We start from the raw sequence: 23,084 nt of genomic DNA on the forward strand, positions 1-23,084 counted from the left end.
ATTTGAGGCCCTTTGTTTTCTCTCCCGTTGTCCACTTCATGTTCTCTGAGGTGCAGCCACATTGGACAACTTGTCACCGCAGGTGCAGTTTCCTTTGTCTTGCCCTCACTTTGGAGCTCCCATGTAAAATTCCGTAATAGCACTTACTTCACTCTGCTCACATGAGAACTAGAGGTGGACATTTCTTTCCCCATGCTTCAGCACCTTGCTTCCTCTCATCCCCACTTTCTGGGTTTTCTGTCTCCCCTTCCTTGTTTCCTAAGATGCAAAGCATCTAGTGTTAAGACTTGGTCCACAATCAACAGATATTTTCTTTAAATTGAATTTGATTTATTTGATTGTATTCAATCTTAATTCTCTTGTATAGGTTTTTTTATTTGCACTTGAAAATTATGGTGAAGTTTGAGAGATTTCTTTTGTATAGAGTCAGACCATGTGTTCAAAGATGATGTTTGCCTACTTTTTCCCTCTGCTTTCCTATTTCTGAGACCTGTGTCTTTTTATCTAGCTGCAGCCCATTCACCAGTGCTGTCATCATGAATCATTCCAAGGATAGCCTTGAATATTCCTGCCAAGTCTGTAGTGTGGTTTCTGCTCATATACCTTCAAATTTTAACATCCTGAAAATATTTTCGCAGACCAAGACTTTTCTCATTTCTGCCCCTTCTAAATTCATTCATTGCTGTATTTGCCAGTGCTCACAGACAACTGCCAACATTCGTATCTCCCATCTTTCTTTACTCTTCAGGATGAGCCTCCTGAACACAAATTCTTTATTCTTTTCATTCAGGCTAACTACCTGAAGGATTGGTAACTTTTCTGCTCATGGATGGAAATTCCACAAGAAATCTAAATGAGTGTAAAATATTTACTGAAATTTCAATCTAGAGAAAACTTTTAGTAATTTTTGTTCCCAAGGTTTTCAGTGATGGTATTTTGTGTTTGAAAGTAATAAAAAGGGTGAAGGAGGAGTCTGTAATTAAGTTATACAGAATATAAAAAAGACTAAGCCAGGACTATTATTTGTAAGGAAGCTCAAAGAAATACAAGGGGCTGGGTACGGTGGCTCATGCTTGTAATCCCAGCACTTTGGGAGGCTGAGGCGAGGGGATCATGAGGTCAGGAGATTGAGTCCATCCTGGTCAACGTGGTGAAACCCCATCTCTACTAAAAATACAAAAATTGGCTGGGTGTGGTGGTATGTGCCTGTAATCCCAGCTACCCGAGAGACTGAGGCAGGAGAATCGCTTGAATCAGGGAGTCGGAGGTTGCAGTAAGCTGAGATTGTGCCACTGCACTCCAGCCTGGTGACAGAGAGAGATTCTGTCTCAAAAAAAAAAAAAAAAAGAGATAAGGTCTTAACAGTTAAGTGGCCAAGAATTCTGAGGAATTTACACAGCAAATGGAATGTGGTTTTGTACCTAAACCTTCCACTCAGGAACTTATTTGGAAACTCTTCAAGTGTTGTATGATATGAATGTTGATGCAGCAAAACTGTTATTTTCACATCTATGTATAGAGGACCAGGCCTGTAGTCTTCTGATTGCTGAGGGGGTTGTGGTAAAGGAGGTTCGAGTATGACTTAGTAAGCAGAGGTATAATGTGTATGAGTAATCCTTCAAATGCTAGTTGCCCTACTGTTCTCTTTCTGCAAGAGCCACACAAGATGGTGAACAGACCACACACATACACAGGCTATTCTTATCCTTGTTGCCAGGCCATGCCTGTTCACCAGCTTGCTCTTGGTCTTCATCTAACACAGTGTTTTTTCAGACTGTGGGTCAAGACCCATTAGCTGGCCGTGAAATCAATTTAATAGTTCATGACAAGCATTTTTTTTTAAAAAAAGCAGTAGAATAGAACAGAAATGTCAAAGTGCGTTGTTTAGGGGAAACTTTGGTTTTAGTTTTCTAATACTAATATATGTACATTTATGCTTTACTTCTCTAAGCATTACAAATTCTGTGTTCTGTTTTTCCTAGTTATCTGTCCCAATTACCTTAGTTCTTATGATTTTAGCCTTTTCAGAAATGTCTGTCCTCACTACTTCTCCTCACTTTTTTTTTTTTTTTTTTTTTTTTTGGTGAGACAAGGTCTCACTCTGTTGCCCAGACTGGAGTATAATGGTGCCATAATGGCTCACTGCAACCTCGATTTCCTGGGCTCAGGCCATCCTCCCCACTCAGCCTCCCAAGTAGCTGGGATTGCAGGTGTGCACTGCCACACCTGGCTAATTTTTAAATGTTTTTTGTAGTGATGTGGTCTCACTATGTTGCCCAGGCTCCTCCACTCACTTTATTCCAAATTCGATTATTTCATTTAGACACCATTTAGAATCCTAGCTCCAGTGTTTTTTGTTGACCTGAAGTATGCTCATATTTTTTCCCAGCTATTTGGTGGTGACTCTGATTTGATCTTCTAAATAAGACAAGAGACTTATAGATTCTAGGGTTCCTGCTTATTTTTCTTGGTGTTTTAGATCTTTCATGTCTCAGTGTATATCAGTGAGTCCCAGAGTCGAAACACATGGGTTTAATTCCGAGCTTCACAGCTTTCTAGCTAAGTGTTCTTGGACAAGTTACCTACCTTCTCTATACCTCAGCTTCCTTATATTAAAAATATAAATAATAGTACCTACCAAATAAGAATGTTCAAAGGATTAAATGAGATAATTGATATTTTCAAGGTTAAACAGGTAAAGCAATATTTTTAAAATGGCATAGATTGGCTGGGCACGGTGGCTCACGCCTGTAATCCTAGCACTCTGGGAGGCCGATGTTGGTGGATCACGAGGTCAGGAGATCGAGACCATCCTGGCTAATATGGTGAAACCCCGTCTCTACTAAATATACAAAAAATTAGCTGGGCGTGGTGGCACGCACCTGTAGTCTCAGCTACTCAGGAGGCTGAGGCAGGAGAATCCCTTGAACCCTGGAGGAGGAGGTTGCAGTGAGCCGAGATCACACCTCTGCACTCCAGCCTGGGCGACAGAGTGAGCCTCCATCTTGGGGGAAAAAAAAGAAAAAGGCATAGATTTAGATTTTAGGGCATTTAAAAGTTAGAAGTGTTGACTCAATTTTTTCCAGTATCCCTATATTCTTATATTCTTGGTTCCAAGTCTTTTCCTCTCAGCCTTATGTTTGAAATGGAAATACTTCATTGTATCTTGCTTTTTCACTTACTTTTCTTAGCGTTTCTGAACTCTCCAGGAAAGCTATAGAAATGGGTGGAACTGTAAAAATTTTTACTCACCTATGCTCTGACATCTACAACGTTCTAATCTGTATGCTTTCTAACAGAGAAGAGGCCTTTTGTTTCTCCCAGAAGCCACTACCAAGATCAAGAGACAGAATGTTCCCAGTATTCTCCAGACTTACCTTGTGGTTTGCCCCAGTGATTACCAGCCCTGTCCTCTACCACTTGGAAAAGCTAACTACTATTCTGACTTCTCTCATGATGGATGAGCTTTGCCTGTTCTTTGCCTATGTACTCCTTTGTGTTTGGCTTCTTTTGCTTCTCTTTATGGAGAGATTTTTTAATAATAGATTTGTTTCCTTGAATAGATAGTGAACTATTGAGATTATTTACTTCTTCTTACATTAGTTTTGGTCTATCATGTTTTTCATAAGGGATTTGTTCCTTTCTATTAAAATGATAGTTTTTTGACTTACAGATTTGTTTATACCCTCAAGTTATAATTCAGTGCCTGTAAGATCTTTACATTCTTTTTTGATTTGATTTTGATAATTTGATCTCTTTCTCATTTATTTATTTTACCAGTCTTGCTGGAGTTTATTAATTTTGTTAGTATTTTTAAAGAACCAACTTTGTTAAATTTACTTATTTTTATGGATGCTATCTATTTAATTGGATTCTTCCCTTTTTCTTATTTTTTTCCTTCCTTCTGTTTACAGAGGTGGGTGAGGATTAATTTGCTATTTTTTGAGATGGATAATTAGATAATTACTTTCCAGTTTTTCATCTTTCTTAAAATATGTATTTAGGTCTATTGATTTATCTTTAGGCATGGCTCTAGTTAGATCCCAAAAATTTTAATACCATAGTTTTTAGATTTAATTCAAAAGATCTTTAAAATTCCCATTGTGATTTTTGGCTCTTTTGTTATTTAGAAATATATTGCTTATGTTATAATTATTTGGGGATTTTCTAATTATCTTATTGTTATAATTCGTATTTTAACTGCAGTAGTGGTAACAGAGAGTGTACAAATATTCTGTGTATGAATTCACAGTACTAAGGAACATTCTATTATTTGTTGAGACTTGCTAAATTTATGGCTCGGTATCTGATTCCTTTTGGAAAATATTCAGTGTGGACTTTGAAGACATGTATTCTGTAGTTACTGGGTACAGCATTTTAAGTATATCAATTATATCTTTTTTCATTATGCTTTTGATGTTCTCTATATCTTTACTGACTTTTTCTGTTCATTTATTAGCTACTAATAGAAGTGTGTTGGAAAACTTCTATTATTATATATATGTGTGTGTTTATGTAATAATGTATGTATTTTCCTTTTGTTACTGTCAGATTTACTTTATATATTTTCAGATGATGTTAATGAGAGCATAGATTTAGAGTAATTGTATCTTCTTAATTAATGAAATATTCCATTTATCTTTAGTAATGCTTCTTAAAATTTAAATTGTCTCATTGCAGCTACATCAGATTTCTTTTGGTTAGTGTTTGTAGCATATCTTTTTTCATGCTTTTACGTTCACTTCTGAATACATATATCTCTAGGTGTATCTCTTGAAAACGTTTGATATTTTTATTCAAGTAAATCATCTTTGATTTGTAATTTGAATCTTTATATTTACATAATATTTTTAAATAATACAAATGTAAATTAAATATATTTAATAAATTTATGTTTAATGTAATCATTCAGATATTTGGGTGAAAAGTTGTATTTCTATTTGTTTCCTTTCCTTTTTTTTTTTTTTTGAGACAGAGTCTTGCTCTGTCACCCAGGCTGGAGTGCAGTGGCACGATCTTGGCTCACTGCAAACCTCCACCGCCTGGGTTCACGCCATTCTCCTGCCTCAGCCTCCCGAGTAGCTGGGTCTACCTGCGCCCACCACCACGCCCAACTAATTTTTTGTATTTTTAGTAGAGACAAGGTTTCACCGTGTTAGCCAGGATGGTCTCGATCTTCTGACCTTGTGAGCTGCATGCCTCGGCCTCCCAAAGTGCTGGTCCATTTTTTTGTTTGTCCCCTTTTTTCCTCACTTTTTTGCCTTTTAGATTAATCAAGTTTTAACAGTTATTCTGTCTTTCCCCTTTCCTCCATCAACTTGTTAGTCACTTATTATTATTATTTTTTACAAGAGTGTATCAGCTAAATATCAAGGCTGCCCTCTTCTTGTAATTTACAAAATGGATTAGCATATTCAAGTCTCTAGAAATAATCAGATAAAAACCTGTTTAACGTGATTTAATCCAGTGATTTTCAAACTTCTTTGACTGTGGAAACACAGTGGGGAAATAGAGGCTCCCAGAACACCCACTATTCTAGGGGAAACACCCATGTAGAGGCTTACTCTAGCTGCATGACCTCCATGTTGTTTCTTAGAAGTTGTGATAAGATTTATAGATAATTTGGGGTTCTATAGTAGGACAGCAACCAGCACAGTAATTTCTTCTTGCTGCCTGAAGCTTGAGAATTAGCCTAAGGGAGCAGGAATTAACATTGTTTTAGGAGCCTTCTGAAGAACATGCCCCTGGGGAAATGATGGCTCATCTGCAGCAGGAGGTCAGTTGAAGGACCTGTATAAAGGGCATACATTTGTGTATTACTTATTTCCTCCCAGAAAACAGTTTATGCTCATTGCAGTCCTTGGATGGGTGAGCTGGTGTTCTCAATCTCCCACTCTGGTTATTAAATTTAGAAGATATCCGATTTTAAATACTGTAAATTCCTGGTGAGTTATCCAAAGTTACAAAATCTACTTTTAAGAAGTTAAAACATGCTCCGAAGCTCTGTATGAGGTTGTTAGCTGTAAGCCAATTAAGTATAGGAATCCATCTGCCATTATCAGAATAGTTAATGTTACTCCATTCTTCTTGACAATAAGTAAATAGCATACATCTGCTCATCTAGAAGAGCAATCAACCCGTTAAGACAGAGGTTAAAAAGAAAAGGAGTTAACATCCTTTCCAAGAGGATTTGCATTTTAACTAGAACTATGAGAAAAAGAGTGACACTTGGCCCCAAGAAAAGTATCTCCAATGGAAAAGTTTCAGATGTTGTATGCCGAATAAGATATCTTCCCCTTCTCTTACCCTGTAGGTAGGACAGAAAGAAAAGGGGGCTTGATGGTAAATGGTTAGAAAACAAAGTCTGATATTAGAAAGAAAAATATGATCACTTCATTCAGAATCAAAATTAATTTTCATTCATTGTAGAAAATGCAATTCCGAGAACTTGAAAATTCTAATCGCTTTTTTCCTTTCTCAGGTGTGTCCTCTTTAAGTATTCAATTTGCCAAACTCCCGAAGGGATTAAAGCATTTAAATTTATCTAAAACCTCATTATCACCTAAAGGTACAGTATTTCTTATTTACCTAACAATGTGTCTGAAATAGTTCTGCTGCGCCTGCTACCTTAGTTAGAATTATTTGTAAATGTACTTACATTTAAAAATATATCTATTATATTACTCTGGCAGTTTGAAGATAAAGACATTATGTAATTCAGTGTTTGATGCTCTGAAGTGAAATGCTGTCAGTGTAGAGAATAATTTTGATATGTACATGCAGTCTTTAACTTTTAAAACTTTGAGTCAGGGAGCACTCTCCTGTCTGCCTCTATCCTCCTGCCTCACATTCCTAGATGCACCTGGTTGTGTTTATTTTGGTTCAACAAGTTGGCCTTTCTAACTGTCAGACTGTCTGCTTTACCGAAAACTGTTGGGCCTAACTGCTGGATCACCACTGTAGCTCCCCTCTTTGTAGTTTTGTCTTTAGAGATTTCCTTATCTTCTCTCCAGGTGAGTTCATAAGTTCACTCACCTTCATTTTTTCCATCAAATCCTGTCAATTCTGTTATTATTTTGCCACAGCAGCACCACAATAATAATATTAGAAATTATCCTGCATTCATTGTGCCTTTGTGTATCTTCACATTTTGCCCTGGATGCCTGAAAAAAATTTTTTTAATCTCCAAATATTCTCAGAGAGGTTCAGTTTGTTTTATAAAACTGTTTATCTGTGATAAACTCTGCTGAGATGTGTTCCCTGTTCCCAAGGCCACACAGAATCAATGACTGTTCCCTTTGTATTCAAGATCACATATGTAACATTATTGTATAAATATTGTGTCTTTCCTGCTACACTGGGGCTCTCCTTGTGGCCTGTGCTTCTCTCATCTTTTTATCTGCAGCACCTGGCACTGTGCCTGGACTACTGTTTAACAAAAGTTTCTTGAACATCCTGCCATTTCTTAAGAAAGTCACTGTCTTTTGGAAACAGTATGTATAGTGGTTGAAAGTGTCAGTTCTGTAGTCAGATTGCCCAAGGTTGAATTCTGACTTTTATACTCACATGTCATGCATTTATATATAATGTCTTTGTTCCCAGGTGCCTCATTTGTAGGACAGAAATAACAGTATCTTATTTCTACACAGGTAGTTAGAATTGAATGATTTAATATACGTACAGTATGGTTTCTGTCACAAAGTGCTTAGTAAACTGCTACCGTCACCCCCACCAGTACCAGCACCAGCACCACCACCACCACCATCATCATAATTATCATCATCCTGAGCTGTCTTATGTTTTTATATGCCTCAGTTTCTACCTGGAGCAACCTTAGTGTCCTTACCTGGAATGTCTCATGAAGTACCGTGCATCCTATGCAGATTCGGCTTCTATCTCTGTCTCCAAAAAAAAAAAAAAACAACATTATTGGAGGTGGATTTTTATTTTAATTTTATTTTTTTAGAAGACAGGTTCTTGCTGTGTCACCCAGGCTGGAGTGCAGTGGTACGATCTTGGCTTATTGCAGCCTCCACCTCCTGCGCTCAAGTGATCCTGCCACCTCAGCCCCCCAAGTAGCTGGGACCACAAACACACACTGCCACACCCAGCTAATTTTTTTGTAGAGACAGGGTTTCCATGTTCCCAGGCTGGTCTCGAACTCCTGAGCTCAAGTGATCTGCCTGCCTCAGCCTCCCAAAGTGCTGGGATTACATGCATGAGCTCCTGCGCCTGGCTGCTTCTATCTCACTTTCTCTTTGAAACGTTCTCAGACAACCCCCTCTCACCACACCTTGTATGACTAGATGCCCCTTTCTCTGTGTTCCATAGCTCTTTGTAAATTCCTCTATCTTAGCATGTGTCCATCGCATTTGATTGTGCCTTAGCCTGTGCATTTCTGAATAATAAGGGCTTTGCCTCATTCGTTGCTGTGTCCTAGCACTTCTTAGTCTCTCACTGAATGTGCCTTGGATAAATGAGTAAAGCAAAGTCATCCCGTGATGATTTTATATCCATACCATCATACATTATTCTGAACATGCAGTTAAATTAAGAATGGTTTGAAATTGAGATTAGTTCCATAAGTACCATGATTTTATGTGCACACATTTATACACACATATTTAAGATTAAGGCATGAAAATACATTACCAAAGGGATTTCCCCGGGAGTCAGTGTTTTCGGACCTAGTGCCTGAAGCCATCTACAGATCTTACAGCTAAGTTTAACTCCTTTACATTATCACTGTTCTACTTCAGCAAATCCATTTTATATAAACCTTTTTCTGATCATTATCAATGTAGTACACATTTACGGTAAAGATTTAGAAGATACTAAAAAGTATACATAACAAGGCAGACCCCCTCTGAAGTCCCTTGTTCCTTAGTCATTTGTATTTCTTTTAGGGAAATCACTAAGTTTATATTCTTTGTTAGTTTTCTGTTTATAGTGTTAATCTTTTTAAAAAAAGTTTATATGACTTCTGTACATATTAAAAGCATTCACTATTTATTGTGTGCTCCATAGGTCTAGTTTAAGTCTTTTATAAGATAGAGTGGTTTTAAAAAACCTGATTATATGAATTGCATCTGTAATTCTAGCCACCCCGGAGGCTGAGGTGGGAAGATGCTTGAGCCCAGGAGTTTCGGGTTGCAGTGAGCTATGACAGTGCCACCGCACTGCAGCATGGGTGACAGAGTGAGAACCTGTCTCTTTAGAAAACAAAAACAGAAAACTGGTTATATTAATAATCCTTGATTATATTTATTTTAATTCATTTGTTCATTACTATATAACAAATAAAAGGATGTAGTGATCATTTATCCTTCCGAGGGCAAGTTTGGTTCTGAGGACCTTCAGTGCCACCTCTCCCTGATGTCCCTGTCCCTTTTAGAGTGGTAACAGTGGGGAGCTCCTATGGGCAAAGCTGGGCTTCTTCACCTCCTTATGATGAGGACAGCTCCACATTGCCTATACCCTTTACAAATAAGGGTCCTCCCATTTATCTCTTACTTGCAATAAAATATGTATATATTACAATATGAGTTTTAAGAATTAGCATTGTTTTATAACATGACTTGAAGAATTTTTATCTTATTTTATTTTAGTTTATTTAGACGGAGTCTCGCTCTGTCGCTCAGGCTGGAGTGCAGTTGCACGATCTTGGCTCACTGCAACCACTGCCTCCAGGGTTCAAGCGATTCTCTTGTCTCGGCCTCCCAAGTAGCTGGGATTATTGGCATGTGCCACCATGCCCAGCTAATTTTTGTATTTTTAGTAGAGACAAGTTTTCGCCGTGTTGGCTAGGCTGATCTCAAATTCCTGACCTCAGGTGATCCATCTGCCTCAGCTTCCCAAAGTGCTGAGATTACAGGCAGGAGCCACCATGCCCAGCCTGAGTAATTTCAAATTGCCCTAGAACAAAAATATCTTGAAATGTTTACTTTTTTTAAAAAATTGACTTCTTGAAGTATTTTACATAGGATCTGAAAGATTCGCAGATTTAAAATGACTGGAGTTACATTGCAGTGTTAAGCTTCTGGTGAATCAGACTAGCATTTATATTCATGGCTCGATAACGCAAGACAGATTTAAAAAAAAAAAAAAAACTCCCCATGACATCGCCACTGCCTCCAAATACCCTTTCTTTATCTCAGATGTTAACTAACTGATAGTTTTCTGGATTTCTAGCAAATGTCCTGCTGGTTGCCAGATTATGTCAAGGCAGAGCCATCTGGTACCACCTTTTTCCAGCTGTAAACACTACAATAATAAATAACAGAGAATGGTCAAAATCGCTAGACAGCCAGAATCGAGAAAGGCATGTAAATGTGTTTAGTCAGGGCTGTAAGAGCCTTGATTTTTTTTCAGGTCTATACTTTTATAATTCTCCACTCTTCGTGGGCTTATTAACACAGGCCTCTTGTGAACATGGGCTCAGGGGGCAGGAGAGGAAATCCTTCGTGCTGTTTCAGTAGCATGAAGCTGAGCTGATAACATGATGCTCTCTCGAGTCTATTCAGATGTTGGACAACTGCCAAGTGCCCGCACTTGTCAAGGAGCATTTTGCTGTCAGGACTAATTTAGCCTTCTATTTTTGGAATTTATTTATTGAGTTTTGTTATACCTCAGTAAGGAAATGATTTTACAAATGATTTTCTTGATGAGAATCTGATATTGGCCCTATGTTTTGGACTCAATTACTCCATTAAAAAATACATTAATACTAATATCAGGACAAACTAAAGGAAGTTAGTCATTTAAACAGTTATAGAAGATAACCTCCAGAAAATAACCTTTTGTTATAAGCCACTGTACATTCCACTTATCTAACACAATTAATCACATTTCCTGCTTCTCTACTGCCAAGCTCTTGTTCTTGCCCCATTGATAGTTACTGCCTCTCTGGATAGTGATTATTCAGCTGTCTGTGTCTCCCGCTCCACTGGCCTTCAGCAAGTAAGATGGTATCTCAGAAGACCCTGCCTGGTACACAGTAGGATTTCAGTAAAGGTTTATTGGAATGAATATTCCTTGTGTAGCACTGACTTTTCATTGCAGAGTCTAAGTTTTTCCCTAATGGTCTTTGCAATTTTTGAGGGTAAAAAGAAAAAGATCTTATTTATATTTATCTCCTAATTCCCAGCATTTTATTAGCATTTAGTAAATGATGAGTTGACAGCCAAGAAGTTCTTTGCACTTAAATATTTTTTATTCGAAGTCTCGGTCTCCTGTATACCCACCCAAATGTGCGCCCACTTTGAGAAATGGCTCAGTAACCTTTATCAGACACACACTAGAATCAGTTTATTATAACTCTCTGAAGTTGGGCAAGACAATGGCCTCTTTATCAGCCCCACACTGAACGTTCTAAGCTCACATCAGGGAGGTGCTCCAGTGGGAGGCTTTACCTGCAACCCATAGCTCTTGTAGTACCCTCATCAGATCCTGCTGCTATGACCAGAACTGTCTCTTACTGGCAGCCCTGACCTTGGCTCCTCTTCTCCATGAAGGGTCTGCCCAAATGTGGAGGGGAAAGAAAACCTTTTCCTGGTTCTCTTTAGAGTGGTTGACTTACTTGAGTCTCAGTTTGATAGGTTGAGATTTTAAAAAAATTTTGCTGAAAACTAAGAAAAACAAAATAATTTATAAAAGTGTACCCAATTAAGAAATAGCCATATTTCTAAAGTATATAATTTGGAACCATGGACTTTTGGGTAGAAACACGAAGAGCTTTGCTATCTCTTACATTCCCATTATGCTAAGTAAAATCATCAGTGCTGTGGTGAGTGATTGAGTCTCAGTGAGTGATTAGACCCTTCTGGGCTCCCATTTGATAATGACACACCTCAAAGAGCTCCTATTCCCTTCTGAAAAGAAGTGGCCCACTAGACAACCATGACTAGCGGGCCCATCAATAATTGTTACCCACCTATAAGAGAACTTCGTTCTATCCATACAGAATAAGCAGCCTCCTCACATATTCATTATTTGTTTTCTGAGGTGGATTTGTCAGTTTAGTTCAGTTTATGTTAACTTGAGCCATTTATGTTTGTGTGTAAAGAGTGTATAGAATGTTAATTATACATTTTTCCTTATGATTGCATCTTACATGGTATACAGATCATCTCCTGATTCTTTGTGAAATCCATTTTAATCCAAATGTTTCCTTGAATGTAATACATTTAAGAAGAGCTGTATACTTCTCTTTTTAACTTCCCAATACTTTAAATAGCCTAAATTATCTGAATTTGGACAGGCATCGTTTAAATACCAGGCACTAACTCAAGAATCACCTGGCAGGATTAAGAGAAGGATAAACATTGTCAACTAGATTGCTTTCATCATTCTAAGGCTTCGGATTAAAATCCTTTCTGTCCTTGGACACATCAGAAGACATGGAGCAAAGGGAAACCAATTCATTACTCCTTCCGATTCAGTGAGGGGGTTGTATCTTTGACCAACCTGTTCTTCCTGAGGGTGTGTCAAAAGGAGACACAATCATAGCGCCACCTTTCGGGGACAGTGCTCATGGTTAACCTCAGTCCTGCAATTTGATGGAACTGTTGGGCCATTTATAGAAACACAAACCTCATTTTATTTCCTGGAGTGCAAACTGAGCCTGGATTTTCTTGATGTTGCAGGGGTGAACAGCCTTTCTCAGTCACTCAGTGCCAATCCATTGACCGCCTCTACCCTTGTCCATCTCGACCTCTCAGGGAACGTCCTTCGTGGAGATGACCTCTCAGTAAGTTTTTCTTTCTTTATTCCATCTTCGAAGAAGCTGTGTTTAGTAAGCCTGGAATAATTCTAAACGTGACTTTGTAGCGCGTTTCCCTGCCTCTCTCTTTAGCATGATACCTTTGAATTATTTAGTTACGAGCTTATGAAGTGTTTTACTGAAAATTCCAGAGCCTTCATTAATTAAATGTCATATATCACCACAATTATTTTTTTTCTCATTTAATGATGCTGAAGTTCACATTTTTTTTGGAAGTAATGCTGTTGAAGAATTTTTTTTCTTCATTTAAAAACATTAGCTTACAGGGGCCGGGCGTAGTGGCTCACACCTGTAATCCGAGCACTTTGGGAGGCTGAGGCAGGCAGATCACGAGGTCAGGAGATCGAGACCAGCCTGGCCAACATGGTGAAACCCCATCTCTACTAAAAATACATAAATTAGCCAGGCATGGTGGCATGTGCCTGTAGTCCCAGGTACTCAGGAGGCTGAGGCAGGAGAAGCTCTTGAACCCTGGAGGTGGAGGTTGCAGTGAGCCGAGATTACGCCACTGCACTCCAGCCAGGGCGACAGCATGAGTCTCCGTATCAAACAATAACAACAACAACAAAAACCCATTAGCTTACAGGTTAAAATTGCCTGGTAGGGAAGATTGGGGACATAAACTGAACTTTCTCATTATTTTTATTGTTACTGGGAAGATTGATGTTTTTTTATAGGTTACAATTGAAAGGGAGTATTGGGAGAAACCTGAGCACTCGTCTATTCTGTGAATAAAATAGGGAGAAGAGTGGTCTACACATAACCTGGGGCCATTTCTTCAGAGTTTGAGTGTGAAGACAAAAACTACTCCCTCAATTATAATAAAATTGTTGATGTAACTGAATCAATAATGTAATATTTGGCAGATCTTTGACACAGCGGATTAGGTATGATCTGATTTCCATATGAGGCGAATGATCCCCTCTGGTCACCAAGATAGAATTTAGAAGAATTGTTTCTTTAACAACATGGCCCACACCCAGTGGCCATCTTTGGAGGGCCTTAATTTGCAATCCACTGCTTTGCCACAGGGCTGAAAAACACTGTGAAATTTATTCTTACTTCTCTTGTTTTGGTTTACCTGTAAGGCAGGAAGTACAAATGAAGGCCTTTTTGTATTTTTTTTCCTTTTCCTCTCCCTTGCACTTAAAATTATTTAAATAATACTTGATTCCTGGTGTGCCATGATTTTTCAATTCATTTTCCAGTTTCTGTTGTTACCTTCACTGACGGTTCATAAATCTGCTCCCTCCCAAAATAAAACAAGGAGGCCAATATGAAACCACCAAAATAATACTGTGGCAAAGTAGAAGAATAGAGGGAAGGGTGAAAGGAGAGGCTAAAGATTATTAAGATTCAGCTAAAATAGGAACATTAATAGTCACCTAAAACAACAAAATAGCTCAAGATTTCTTTTTCTGGCCAGGGTGGGTCCTATTGTAGCTTGCTTCTGGGGAGTGGAACGATGAGGCCTGAGTGAGAGTGGGCTGGAAGGGAGAGTGGGTGAGAAAGACGAAAGTTCCAGGAGCCTGGTAGCAGGTGCAGGAGTTTACCTGACCCTGTGCCCTCAGGGAAAGCAGCCTAACAGGGCCTGGCCTCTTTGGAGAAGTGTGGCCAAATAGTCTTGTCACCATTTCATGGTGATAAGAGCTCCCCCAGCTGGTGGCTGGGAGCAAAGCCACAGTAAACTTAAAAGTCTCTTGAGACAATTTTTGCCAGGCAAACAGAGAGAGAGGCAGAGGATCTTCATGTGAGAGCAAAATAACTTTTCTGAATCAAAACTTTTCATAATGAAATCCATTCTATGGCTGGGTACAGTGGCTCACACCTAGAATTCCAGCACTTTTGGAGGCTAAGGCAGGTGATCTCTGGGGTCCAGGAGTTTGTGACCAGCCTGGACAACATGGTAAAACCCTATCTCTACAAAAAATACAAAAATTAGCCAGGTATGGTGTCACATGCCTGTAGTCCCAGCTACTCAGGAGGTTCAGGTGGGAGGATGGCTTGAGCCCGGGAGGGGAGGTTGCGGTGAGCCAAGATCATACCACTGCACTCCAGTGTGGGCAACAGAGCCAGACCCTGTCTTAAAATAAATAAGTAAATAAATGAATAAGAAGAAAGAAAGAAAGAAAGGAAGGAAGGGAGGGAGGGAGGACGGGAAGGGAGGGGAGAAAGAAAAGTCATTCTATGTGTATGGTTATTTTAAAGTGTTAAGTGTTTATAGGCTATTTTTTTTGCTCTTCTGAATTCCTTGATAGGATTCTTCTGAAGCACCATATAGCCAAACTGCTACACATAGTAAATGTTTGCAAGCACATACTCAGTATAAGCTTGCTTGTTTTTGCAAGTATCCAGTGGTATCCAGTGAAGCAGAGGAGAATTAAGCTATTTGCCTGGTGGCAGGGAGCTTGGACTCAGTTTCTTATGGGTGGGCTCTGGCAGTTGCTACACATACAGGGTAATTCCAGAACAACATTTCTGTTGATGTTCAACATCTCAGTTGAACTGATCTGTTGATCAGTTTCATTATTTTGATGGCCTTGAATGGGAGGACTGGGGAAATTTAGGCATTGTGACCCCCTGAAACTGGAAGTGTCTTAGCTATTAGTGAAAACTTTTACAATGCACTCATATTACTGCCAAGTCATTCTTGTTAGCTTTGAGAAGTAACTAAGGGTAGGAAAATCATTATGTTGAACAGAAGAGAGGATAGCCTGAGACCATCTTATGGTTCAAATTCAGATTCGTAGTTCTGCAAACACTTTCAAAAGTGATTAGCATTTTGATAGAGTGACTGCAGTCCAGGTGGTATTTTAATCTCAGGAGTTAAAATGAATTAGCACTGTTCCAAAATTGTATAATAAAAATTAAACTAATCAGGAAAACTAAGTCATGTGTAACAAAATGGGGGTTTGGTTTTCAAGATTCCATTTGGCCTTTTTTACTCAAACATAATTTTAACTATTCTTGGGATTTTCACATCAGGGAATGTAAAGGAATGACAGAAAATTCTGGTAATCCCCTTGGGAAGAGCAGAGAATGGTCTAAGAAATTCTGGCAACTTCCTTTTAAAACATTAACTTGCATTGTGTGTATATGTGTTTCTAGAATCCTAACATGTATCTTTTATTTTTTTTCCAGCACATGTACAATTTTTTGGCCCAGCCAAATGCCATTGCTCATCTGGATTTATCCAATACCGAATGTTCCCTGGACATGGTAAATTTAATACACACACACACACACACACACACACACACACACACACACATATATATTGCTCTGAGGGGTCTCAGAAGAGCTATTTAGATGGGATGTAGGGGACCTCTAATAAAAGATTCTCCTGGACCTAGAAATATTTGAAAAGAAGAGTACCTTATTTCTTTTTCAGGTCTGTGGAGCTCTTCTCCGTGGATGCCTTCAATATTTAGCTGTGCTCAACCTCTCCAGAACTGTCTTCTCTCACCGGTATAGATTTATTTCTGCTCTCATTGTCATCTGGAAGTGTCTTTTTCTGAGAAAAACTTGTAGTGATAAGGAAAACGGAGTGATAAAGGGTGAATATTGTGTATGAAAGAAGGTGGCTTTAAGCATTATTTATGAATGTTAGGCCTTGAACATTTTTGTTAATGTAGGTTAATGTTCTTATCAATAATTCCAACCTGCCTACATGAACTATGTGATAGCGCAGTATTTCTCATATGTGGTCAGGCAATCTGTCTTAATATGGGAAAAACCCTTTTAGAAACTTTTATAGTTATTTTGCATGAATGAGGTTGGATGTAGGTATAAACTACTTTTGGAGAGTAAAGAGAATAGTTATCTCAAAGTCATGCAATTTTACTTGTAGAAGTAATTGAGGGCCAGTCTGACTACTTCACTTATATACTCCTGACTATAATTGTTTGCAGAATAAGGCAGTAGATTAGAAGCAACAAGGATTCACAAAGAGTAGCAACTTAGAATGCAAAGAGACTGTAGAGGAATTATCAGAGGAATTATGAAGAGTACATGGGTTGTATAGGTATGGAATCTGGGAATATCTAAATAATTAATACAGTTCAACACTTAGCATTTATAATTATGACCATAAATTATAAATATATTTAGTTATTATATGCTTTTAAATAATATGGGTATTGGTTAATATTAGAAATATTTTTATTTTTGCTAATTTGTAAAGGCCTTATATATTTAAAAGGATAACCCTCACTTATTTGGAAAATTCAGTTTTGTAGCATGCTTTATTCCATAATTGTGCCTTGCAAATCAATTACTTTGTATATTAAAGTACTATTTTTTATTACTTCAATATTGATTAAATCTTTACAGTAGCAAAAATATGCCACAAATACCTCCATAGATTAAAGTTAGGGAGTGTTACGTCTGAAAATATAATGGTGGGAAAAGTAGAATTTTCCACAGTAACTATATTTTGGGGAACATTTGAGAGTTTTAATTGAAACCTAGTCAACTCATATTATTTGAAGCCAGCTTATAAAGCCATGCTTTGGTGGAGCAGTAATTGACTGGGGAACTGGGTTACAAGATGAAAGCACAGACTCTAAAGGTTTTTGTATAATCAGCACTTTTGAGTTCACAATACTGTGAATTCTGTGATGACTGGTCTTCAGTAGAGCTGTTAAGCTTATAGAACAGAATTGCGCTAACAAATTGTCTTGTCTTCCACATGAAAGGTTGTGATTAAACTGTTTAATACCTAATACCTTACCTAGATATAGTTGTAGAAAGCCCTTAGTAATTTTGTTGAAATTACTGCATTTACGTTGAGGTGTGGATTGTCAGCCAGGCTTTTCATTCTTTTATTCACAGATAATTTCATAAGTGTATCCGTCAGGATAAGTTAGATTGTTCCACAGTAACAGTGACCCCTTTCCCCCAGTGTCCATCGCTTTCAGTAACAGTGATTTTGTGACGTGTCCATTGTGGGCTGGCATATAACCTTCACTCCAGGAGGCAGAGTGGCCTCCTATCTAGAACATTCACAGTCATATAGCAGAGAAAAAGAGATCATGGCAGTGCACATACTGGCTCCCAAGGCTTCTCTCTGAAAGTCACACACATCATTTCTGCTCACGTCTCACTGGCCAAAGAGAGTCACGTGGCCAAGCCTGCTGTCAGTGGAGGGATGAAGCATCATCCTCCTTCAAAAAGGGGCAGTGAATATTTGGAAACACTGGAATACTCAACACTAAGACAGAGTAGTAGGAGGAGAAATGTATTTAGAGTAAGTTAACAGTATTTTCTCAGCAGAAAGTGAACAAAAATATACAAGCTTACATTGTTCCACCATATGGAAACAGAGTTGTTTGAGATTTCTTATATCACACAGTCTACCAGAATTGTCTTTCCTCTTAGTTTTATTTTTCATCTTCTCAGATAGAGATTTTTGTTGTTTCGATTTTTCTTCTCAAATAGCCTTCAATTGTCCTGTTTTAAAACTTAAAAAAAAAAAAAAAACTGTCAAATATTGACAGATTTTCCCAGATCTCTGTACATTAAATATTATTGAATATTATGTGATTGAGCTAAACCACTAGGATGCTCTCTGCCCTGAGATTCCATGAGTCCCTCCACAGAATATGAATAACTGTCATTAAATGAGTGCTTACTCTGCATCAGCTAAGTGCTTTATATATACTGACTTATTCAATCCTTCCATCATTTCTATCAGATAGAACAGAACAAGCAAAATGTTCATTCAGATTCCATCTTGGACTCTTAAATCCTGTTTTTCTTAAACCCTTATTATATAGTGTGGATGCTACCTCATTATTGGGCTGTATGATTTGATCCACATACTTTTCTCCATAATAGCAAGGGGATGTATTCGGAGGTTATAGCCATTTTATTTTGTAGTTTTGTCTTTAACTGTTCTAATGGTTGGCCTGAAATGATTAGGTTTGTGGTATGGACATAGTAGCTGAATAGGCTCTTTGTAATGCAGGCTTCATGCCATTTGGACTTTCTGTGCTGTTTTAGCTCAACATCAGATCACAATCTTGTTGCATGTGAAACCTGCTACATCTAAAAATATTGCCAAATGCAGGTATTGATCTCTAACGTTTTGTGCCACCCAGTGGGAAAGCTTTTAAATTGGTGAGAAATATACATCTTCTCTGACCTCCTATTTTTAAAAATTCCAAACATGGAGTTTCCTGATCAAGAGGTAAAACACAATGAATTCATTGGATATGAAGAATAGCAATGAATTATTTTATGAACTAAGTATTTCTTTACCTCACTTAAGTGGTTCCTTTAATAATATTGGCTTTATGGCTTTAGGTTTTGGACATTTATTTGTTTCTATTTACTTTTAAATTTCTACAGAGAATATGACTGATTTGTAGATTTCATAGTGTCTGAATAATCAATGAATATGTTTGATGAAGGTATAACCACTTGTATAACTCTTGTGTTTTTTTCAGGAAAGGAAAAGAAGTACCTCCATCTTTCAAGCAATTTTTTAGTAGTTCTCTGGCTTTGATGCACATCAACCTTTCAGGCACAAAACTGTCTCCTGAGCCCTTAAAGTGAGTGGTTAATTCACTTTCTCCAGAGCTTTTAAAGTTCAACTTGTTTTTATGAATGTGCTTGAGGGAAGGGAGAAAGATATATAATCCAAAGACAAAAACCACAGATGAGAATACCTTTTTACTGTGGGGCAGAAAAATAAATTAAAATTTTAAAAAATACATCATGCACTATTGATATTATTGCATCTTCTAAGAAAAAACATCTTTTGGTTTATGACCTTGGCAGGAGTCACTGATCTACAAAAGTTGTATTCCCAGGTACTTACTATTGCTTTTATATTAACCTCTGTTCATTCCATTTCAGGCATATTCATGCGTGCGTGTGTGTGTGTGTGTGTGTGTGTGTGTGTGTGTGTGTGTGTGTGTGTATGTGCGTGTTTTCATTAACATTTACTCTAAATCTTTCTACTAATAGTAATAAACTCTAAACACATTGTATGTATGCAACAGAATGAATTTTTAGCTACTTTGGTTTCTGAATTACTGAGGTTAGTATGGGCTATTTGGCACTTTTATTTGGCAGCCAACTTATGGGTTAATATTCCTAGTGTAGGTATAGTGGTGAAGTTAAAATTGTTACCTAATTGAGGTTTGAGAATAATTTATTATCCTTGAGATTTCCGTTCACTATTGCCAGAAATAGTCAAAAGTTTACTGTACAAGTTCAGTGAATTTGACTCTAGGGTCAAATTCTCTTTGAGTCTAAAGAAGGTATTTTGAAGTAACGATTATGAAAGTTGTCAGATATGCTCAGTTATATGCATGGATTTCTCCCTTCCCAGCTGACTGTAAATCAGCATTTAATTTTTCACTTATAATGTGTATGAAATGTTAAAATTAATGTCTGCTATTCATCTTACTAGAAAATTAAGCTTCATTTAATTTATAAATTATCTTTTCTTTTCCTTTTTTATTTCTGTTTTAAGAGGTATGAGGTTATTGTTTTCATATAGTACCAGATGATCAAAACAATTGATGCCTTTAAAAAAGTAGATCCAGGCCGGGTGTGGTGGCTCATGCCTGTAAACCCAGCACTCTGGGAGGCCGAGGTGGGCAGATCACTTGAGGTCAGGAGTTCGAGACCAGCTTGGCCAACATGGTGAAACCCTGTCTCTACTAAAAATACAAAAATTAGCCAGGCATGGTGGTGTATGCCTGTATTCCCAGCTACTCAGGAGGCTGGAGGCAGGAGAATCGCTTGAACCCAGGAGGCAGAGGTGGCAGTGAGCCAAGATCACGCCATTGCATGCCAGCCTGGCGACAGAGTGAGACTCCATCTCCAAAAAAAAAAAGTAAAAAAAGTAGATCTAGTCAAGTGCTGAAAAAAAAAGTCTGATGTTATGTTATAGCAGGCTTAAAAAATGTTGAGTTAATATATTTGGGATCCCTAAATATAATAGCCACAAATAATAAACACCTCATGATTTGGCTATTTGTATGGATATTAAGAAAGCTATGAGAATCATATTCTAAAGTTCCATTATAATCATACTCATTTACATATTCATTCAAGTAATACTGAGCATCTACAATGTGCTGGACACTGGATGGCAGAGTAGGAAGCAAAACCAGAGAGGGTCCTTGTCCTGGTAATGTATCAGCAGGAAATTAGCATATTCAAATAGTTTTCTATTTTTAATTCTTTCAATCTTGTTGACTTTTGTATAATATAGAGTAACATTTTATTGGTTAGTGTAACTGATTTTGTGGAATGTTTCACTTTGCAACAAGGCCGGACTTAATGTACTTTGTTGCACAAGTATACCTGTAAATGTTGTACTTCAGAGATATTTTGTAATTGTTAAATCTTGGACCTGATGTTATTGGTGTGAATGTTTGATAATGTTAAGTCAGTAGTCTCTTCAGCTCTGTGTTTTAATCAGTAAAAATTTTAATATGGGGAGAAAGGCTTCATGGCTGAAGATTATGTAAATAAAATTCCACATACACATTTAATGTGATATAATTATTTGAAAAGAACACAAAACTGAAGTTCTCAGGTTTATGTGTGAGAGGGTGAGGATGAAAAGGAATTTGCACAGTATTACCCTAAACTAGACACTGCGCTGGGTGCTTACATATGGCCTGTCACCTTTAATGTTGATAACAGTGATGAGAAGTTGGTATCATTATCCCCATCTTACAGCTGAGGATATTGAGGCTCAGAGAAGCTAAGTAATTTGCCCCAAATCACTATTGGAGATTGGGTTTCCTGAGGAGCCAACTTTGAGATGGAGATTAGCAAATAGGATATTTATAAGGACATTCTCTTGGGATTGCCATCGGTGAAGAGGGATCGGGGAGAAAGCAGGATCAGACAGAAGGGAGAAGTTGCACTGGGAGGCTCTTCCAGTAAAGAGGAAGAACCCAGAGTGGGTTCTGGGAAGTGCCTAGCAGTGTCCGCTGCTCTCAACCAGCTGTCATGGGCTCAGCAGTGTTCCCTACCTCATTCCGCCTTCAACTGCACCAAGAGGGGCAGAAACCCTTGTTTCTCTAAGGGTTTGGGATTAGTAGCAGTGAGAGAATAAACTAAAACAACACAATTACTTTTGAGAGAACGCTTTAAGTTTGGGCATAACAATATTTTTCCCCACAAGTTTCCCACTTAATTTGAGATTCTTTTACAAGCAAATTGGGGAAGTAGAGTGTCTTGCGGGAGGTGGAGGTGGGAAGCAAGACAAAGAATATGACTGCTTACTTTATTGTTGCGATTTTCCTTTGAGGCCTTTTTTGGTCCATGTTAATGTATTTCAAGGGGGGTTAGAGAACATGGTGACGCTGTTCCTTGATGTTTTCTAAAATTGCTAGAATAGTCTGGTCCATGTGTGTCACAAGGATGTTCGTTGCTCCAGCATCACTCAGAGTGCAGTGTGAGTTCCTGCTTACTGCTCATTCTTGGTCTTTCGTTTTCCCTCCCTCAAGTCTTTCTTGCTGGACATCCCCTTTCTCCCTGCCATGTGGCACCCCTTCTCTTTGACCCCATCTCTCTGGCTGAGTATTTTTCATAAACTTGTTGAATGTGCTACCCTGAAATTATAACTAGTGCCACTGATCCAGAGCTGGAAGAATTAAATTCAAATTATTCTCTTAAGCAATTTTGCAATAGTGATTGGGGATCTAGAAGATGATTGTTAAGGCAATTTTGCCATCATTAGGTTAAAATAAACATCATATTTTTCTATAGAATTTTTCCCCAGTGCCCAGTATGCTTTATTGTATTTATTCTTTTATGTTACTAGGGACAGTTTCTATGGGTTATTTATTTTTACTAGTCTCATGAGTTGTTGCCTCCTAATCATTGGCCTTCTGTAGTTAAATGCCTTAAAGCATATCATTTGTTTTCTTGGCCTTAATTCACATGTGAGAAAAGTAGGAAGTATTTTCCTTCCGTCTAAGCATCATAAAAATACAATGTTGAAATATGTGTCTAAGTCCTAGAAACTCAGCATATATTGGAAATAAAAGGGGCCTCTTTGGTAATATCCTAACTCTCTCATTTTACTGATGAGAACTTAAGACACACACAAAAAGTGATGTGCTTTAGGTCATTCAACCAGTAGCCACTGAGCTGGGACATGAGGACTGGCCTTTTGGTTTTCAGCCTCCAGCGCTTTCAGTGACTCAATACTGCCCCCATGAAAGAAAGGGCACATAAGTAATTTTTAGGAAAGGGAAGCAATTTAATACGTATTTGAACAAGTACATAGATGAGATATACCCAGCGTTTCTCATAGGACAGTGTTTTA

At 38.0% G+C, this 23,084-nt stretch overlaps 1 protein-coding gene across 11 annotated transcripts in view; it reads left to right on the forward strand.

Annotated features, from left to right (window-relative positions):
• The window catches only part of CARMIL1 (capping protein regulator and myosin 1 linker 1), a 343,419-nt gene that overhangs the window by 196,169 nt on the left and 124,166 nt on the right, over positions 1 to 23,084 (forward strand). For all 11 annotated transcript variants that reach the window (XM_050788179.1, XM_050788180.1, XM_050788185.1 and 8 more), the window contains 5 exons: positions 6,482 to 6,568; positions 12,645 to 12,748; positions 15,923 to 16,000; positions 16,173 to 16,249; positions 19,231 to 19,335. In XM_050788179.1, coding sequence (XP_050644136.1) covers positions 6,482 to 6,568; positions 12,645 to 12,748; positions 15,923 to 16,000; positions 16,173 to 16,249; positions 19,231 to 19,335 — 451 coding nt within the window. The remainder of the gene's footprint in view (positions 1 to 6,481; positions 6,569 to 12,644; positions 12,749 to 15,922; positions 16,001 to 16,172; positions 16,250 to 19,230; positions 19,336 to 23,084) is intronic.

The sequence above is a fragment of the Macaca thibetana genome, chromosome 4, assembly GCF_024542745.1.
Source record: "Macaca thibetana thibetana isolate TM-01 chromosome 4, ASM2454274v1, whole genome shotgun sequence".
NCBI lineage: Eukaryota > Metazoa > Chordata > Mammalia > Primates > Cercopithecidae > Macaca > Macaca thibetana.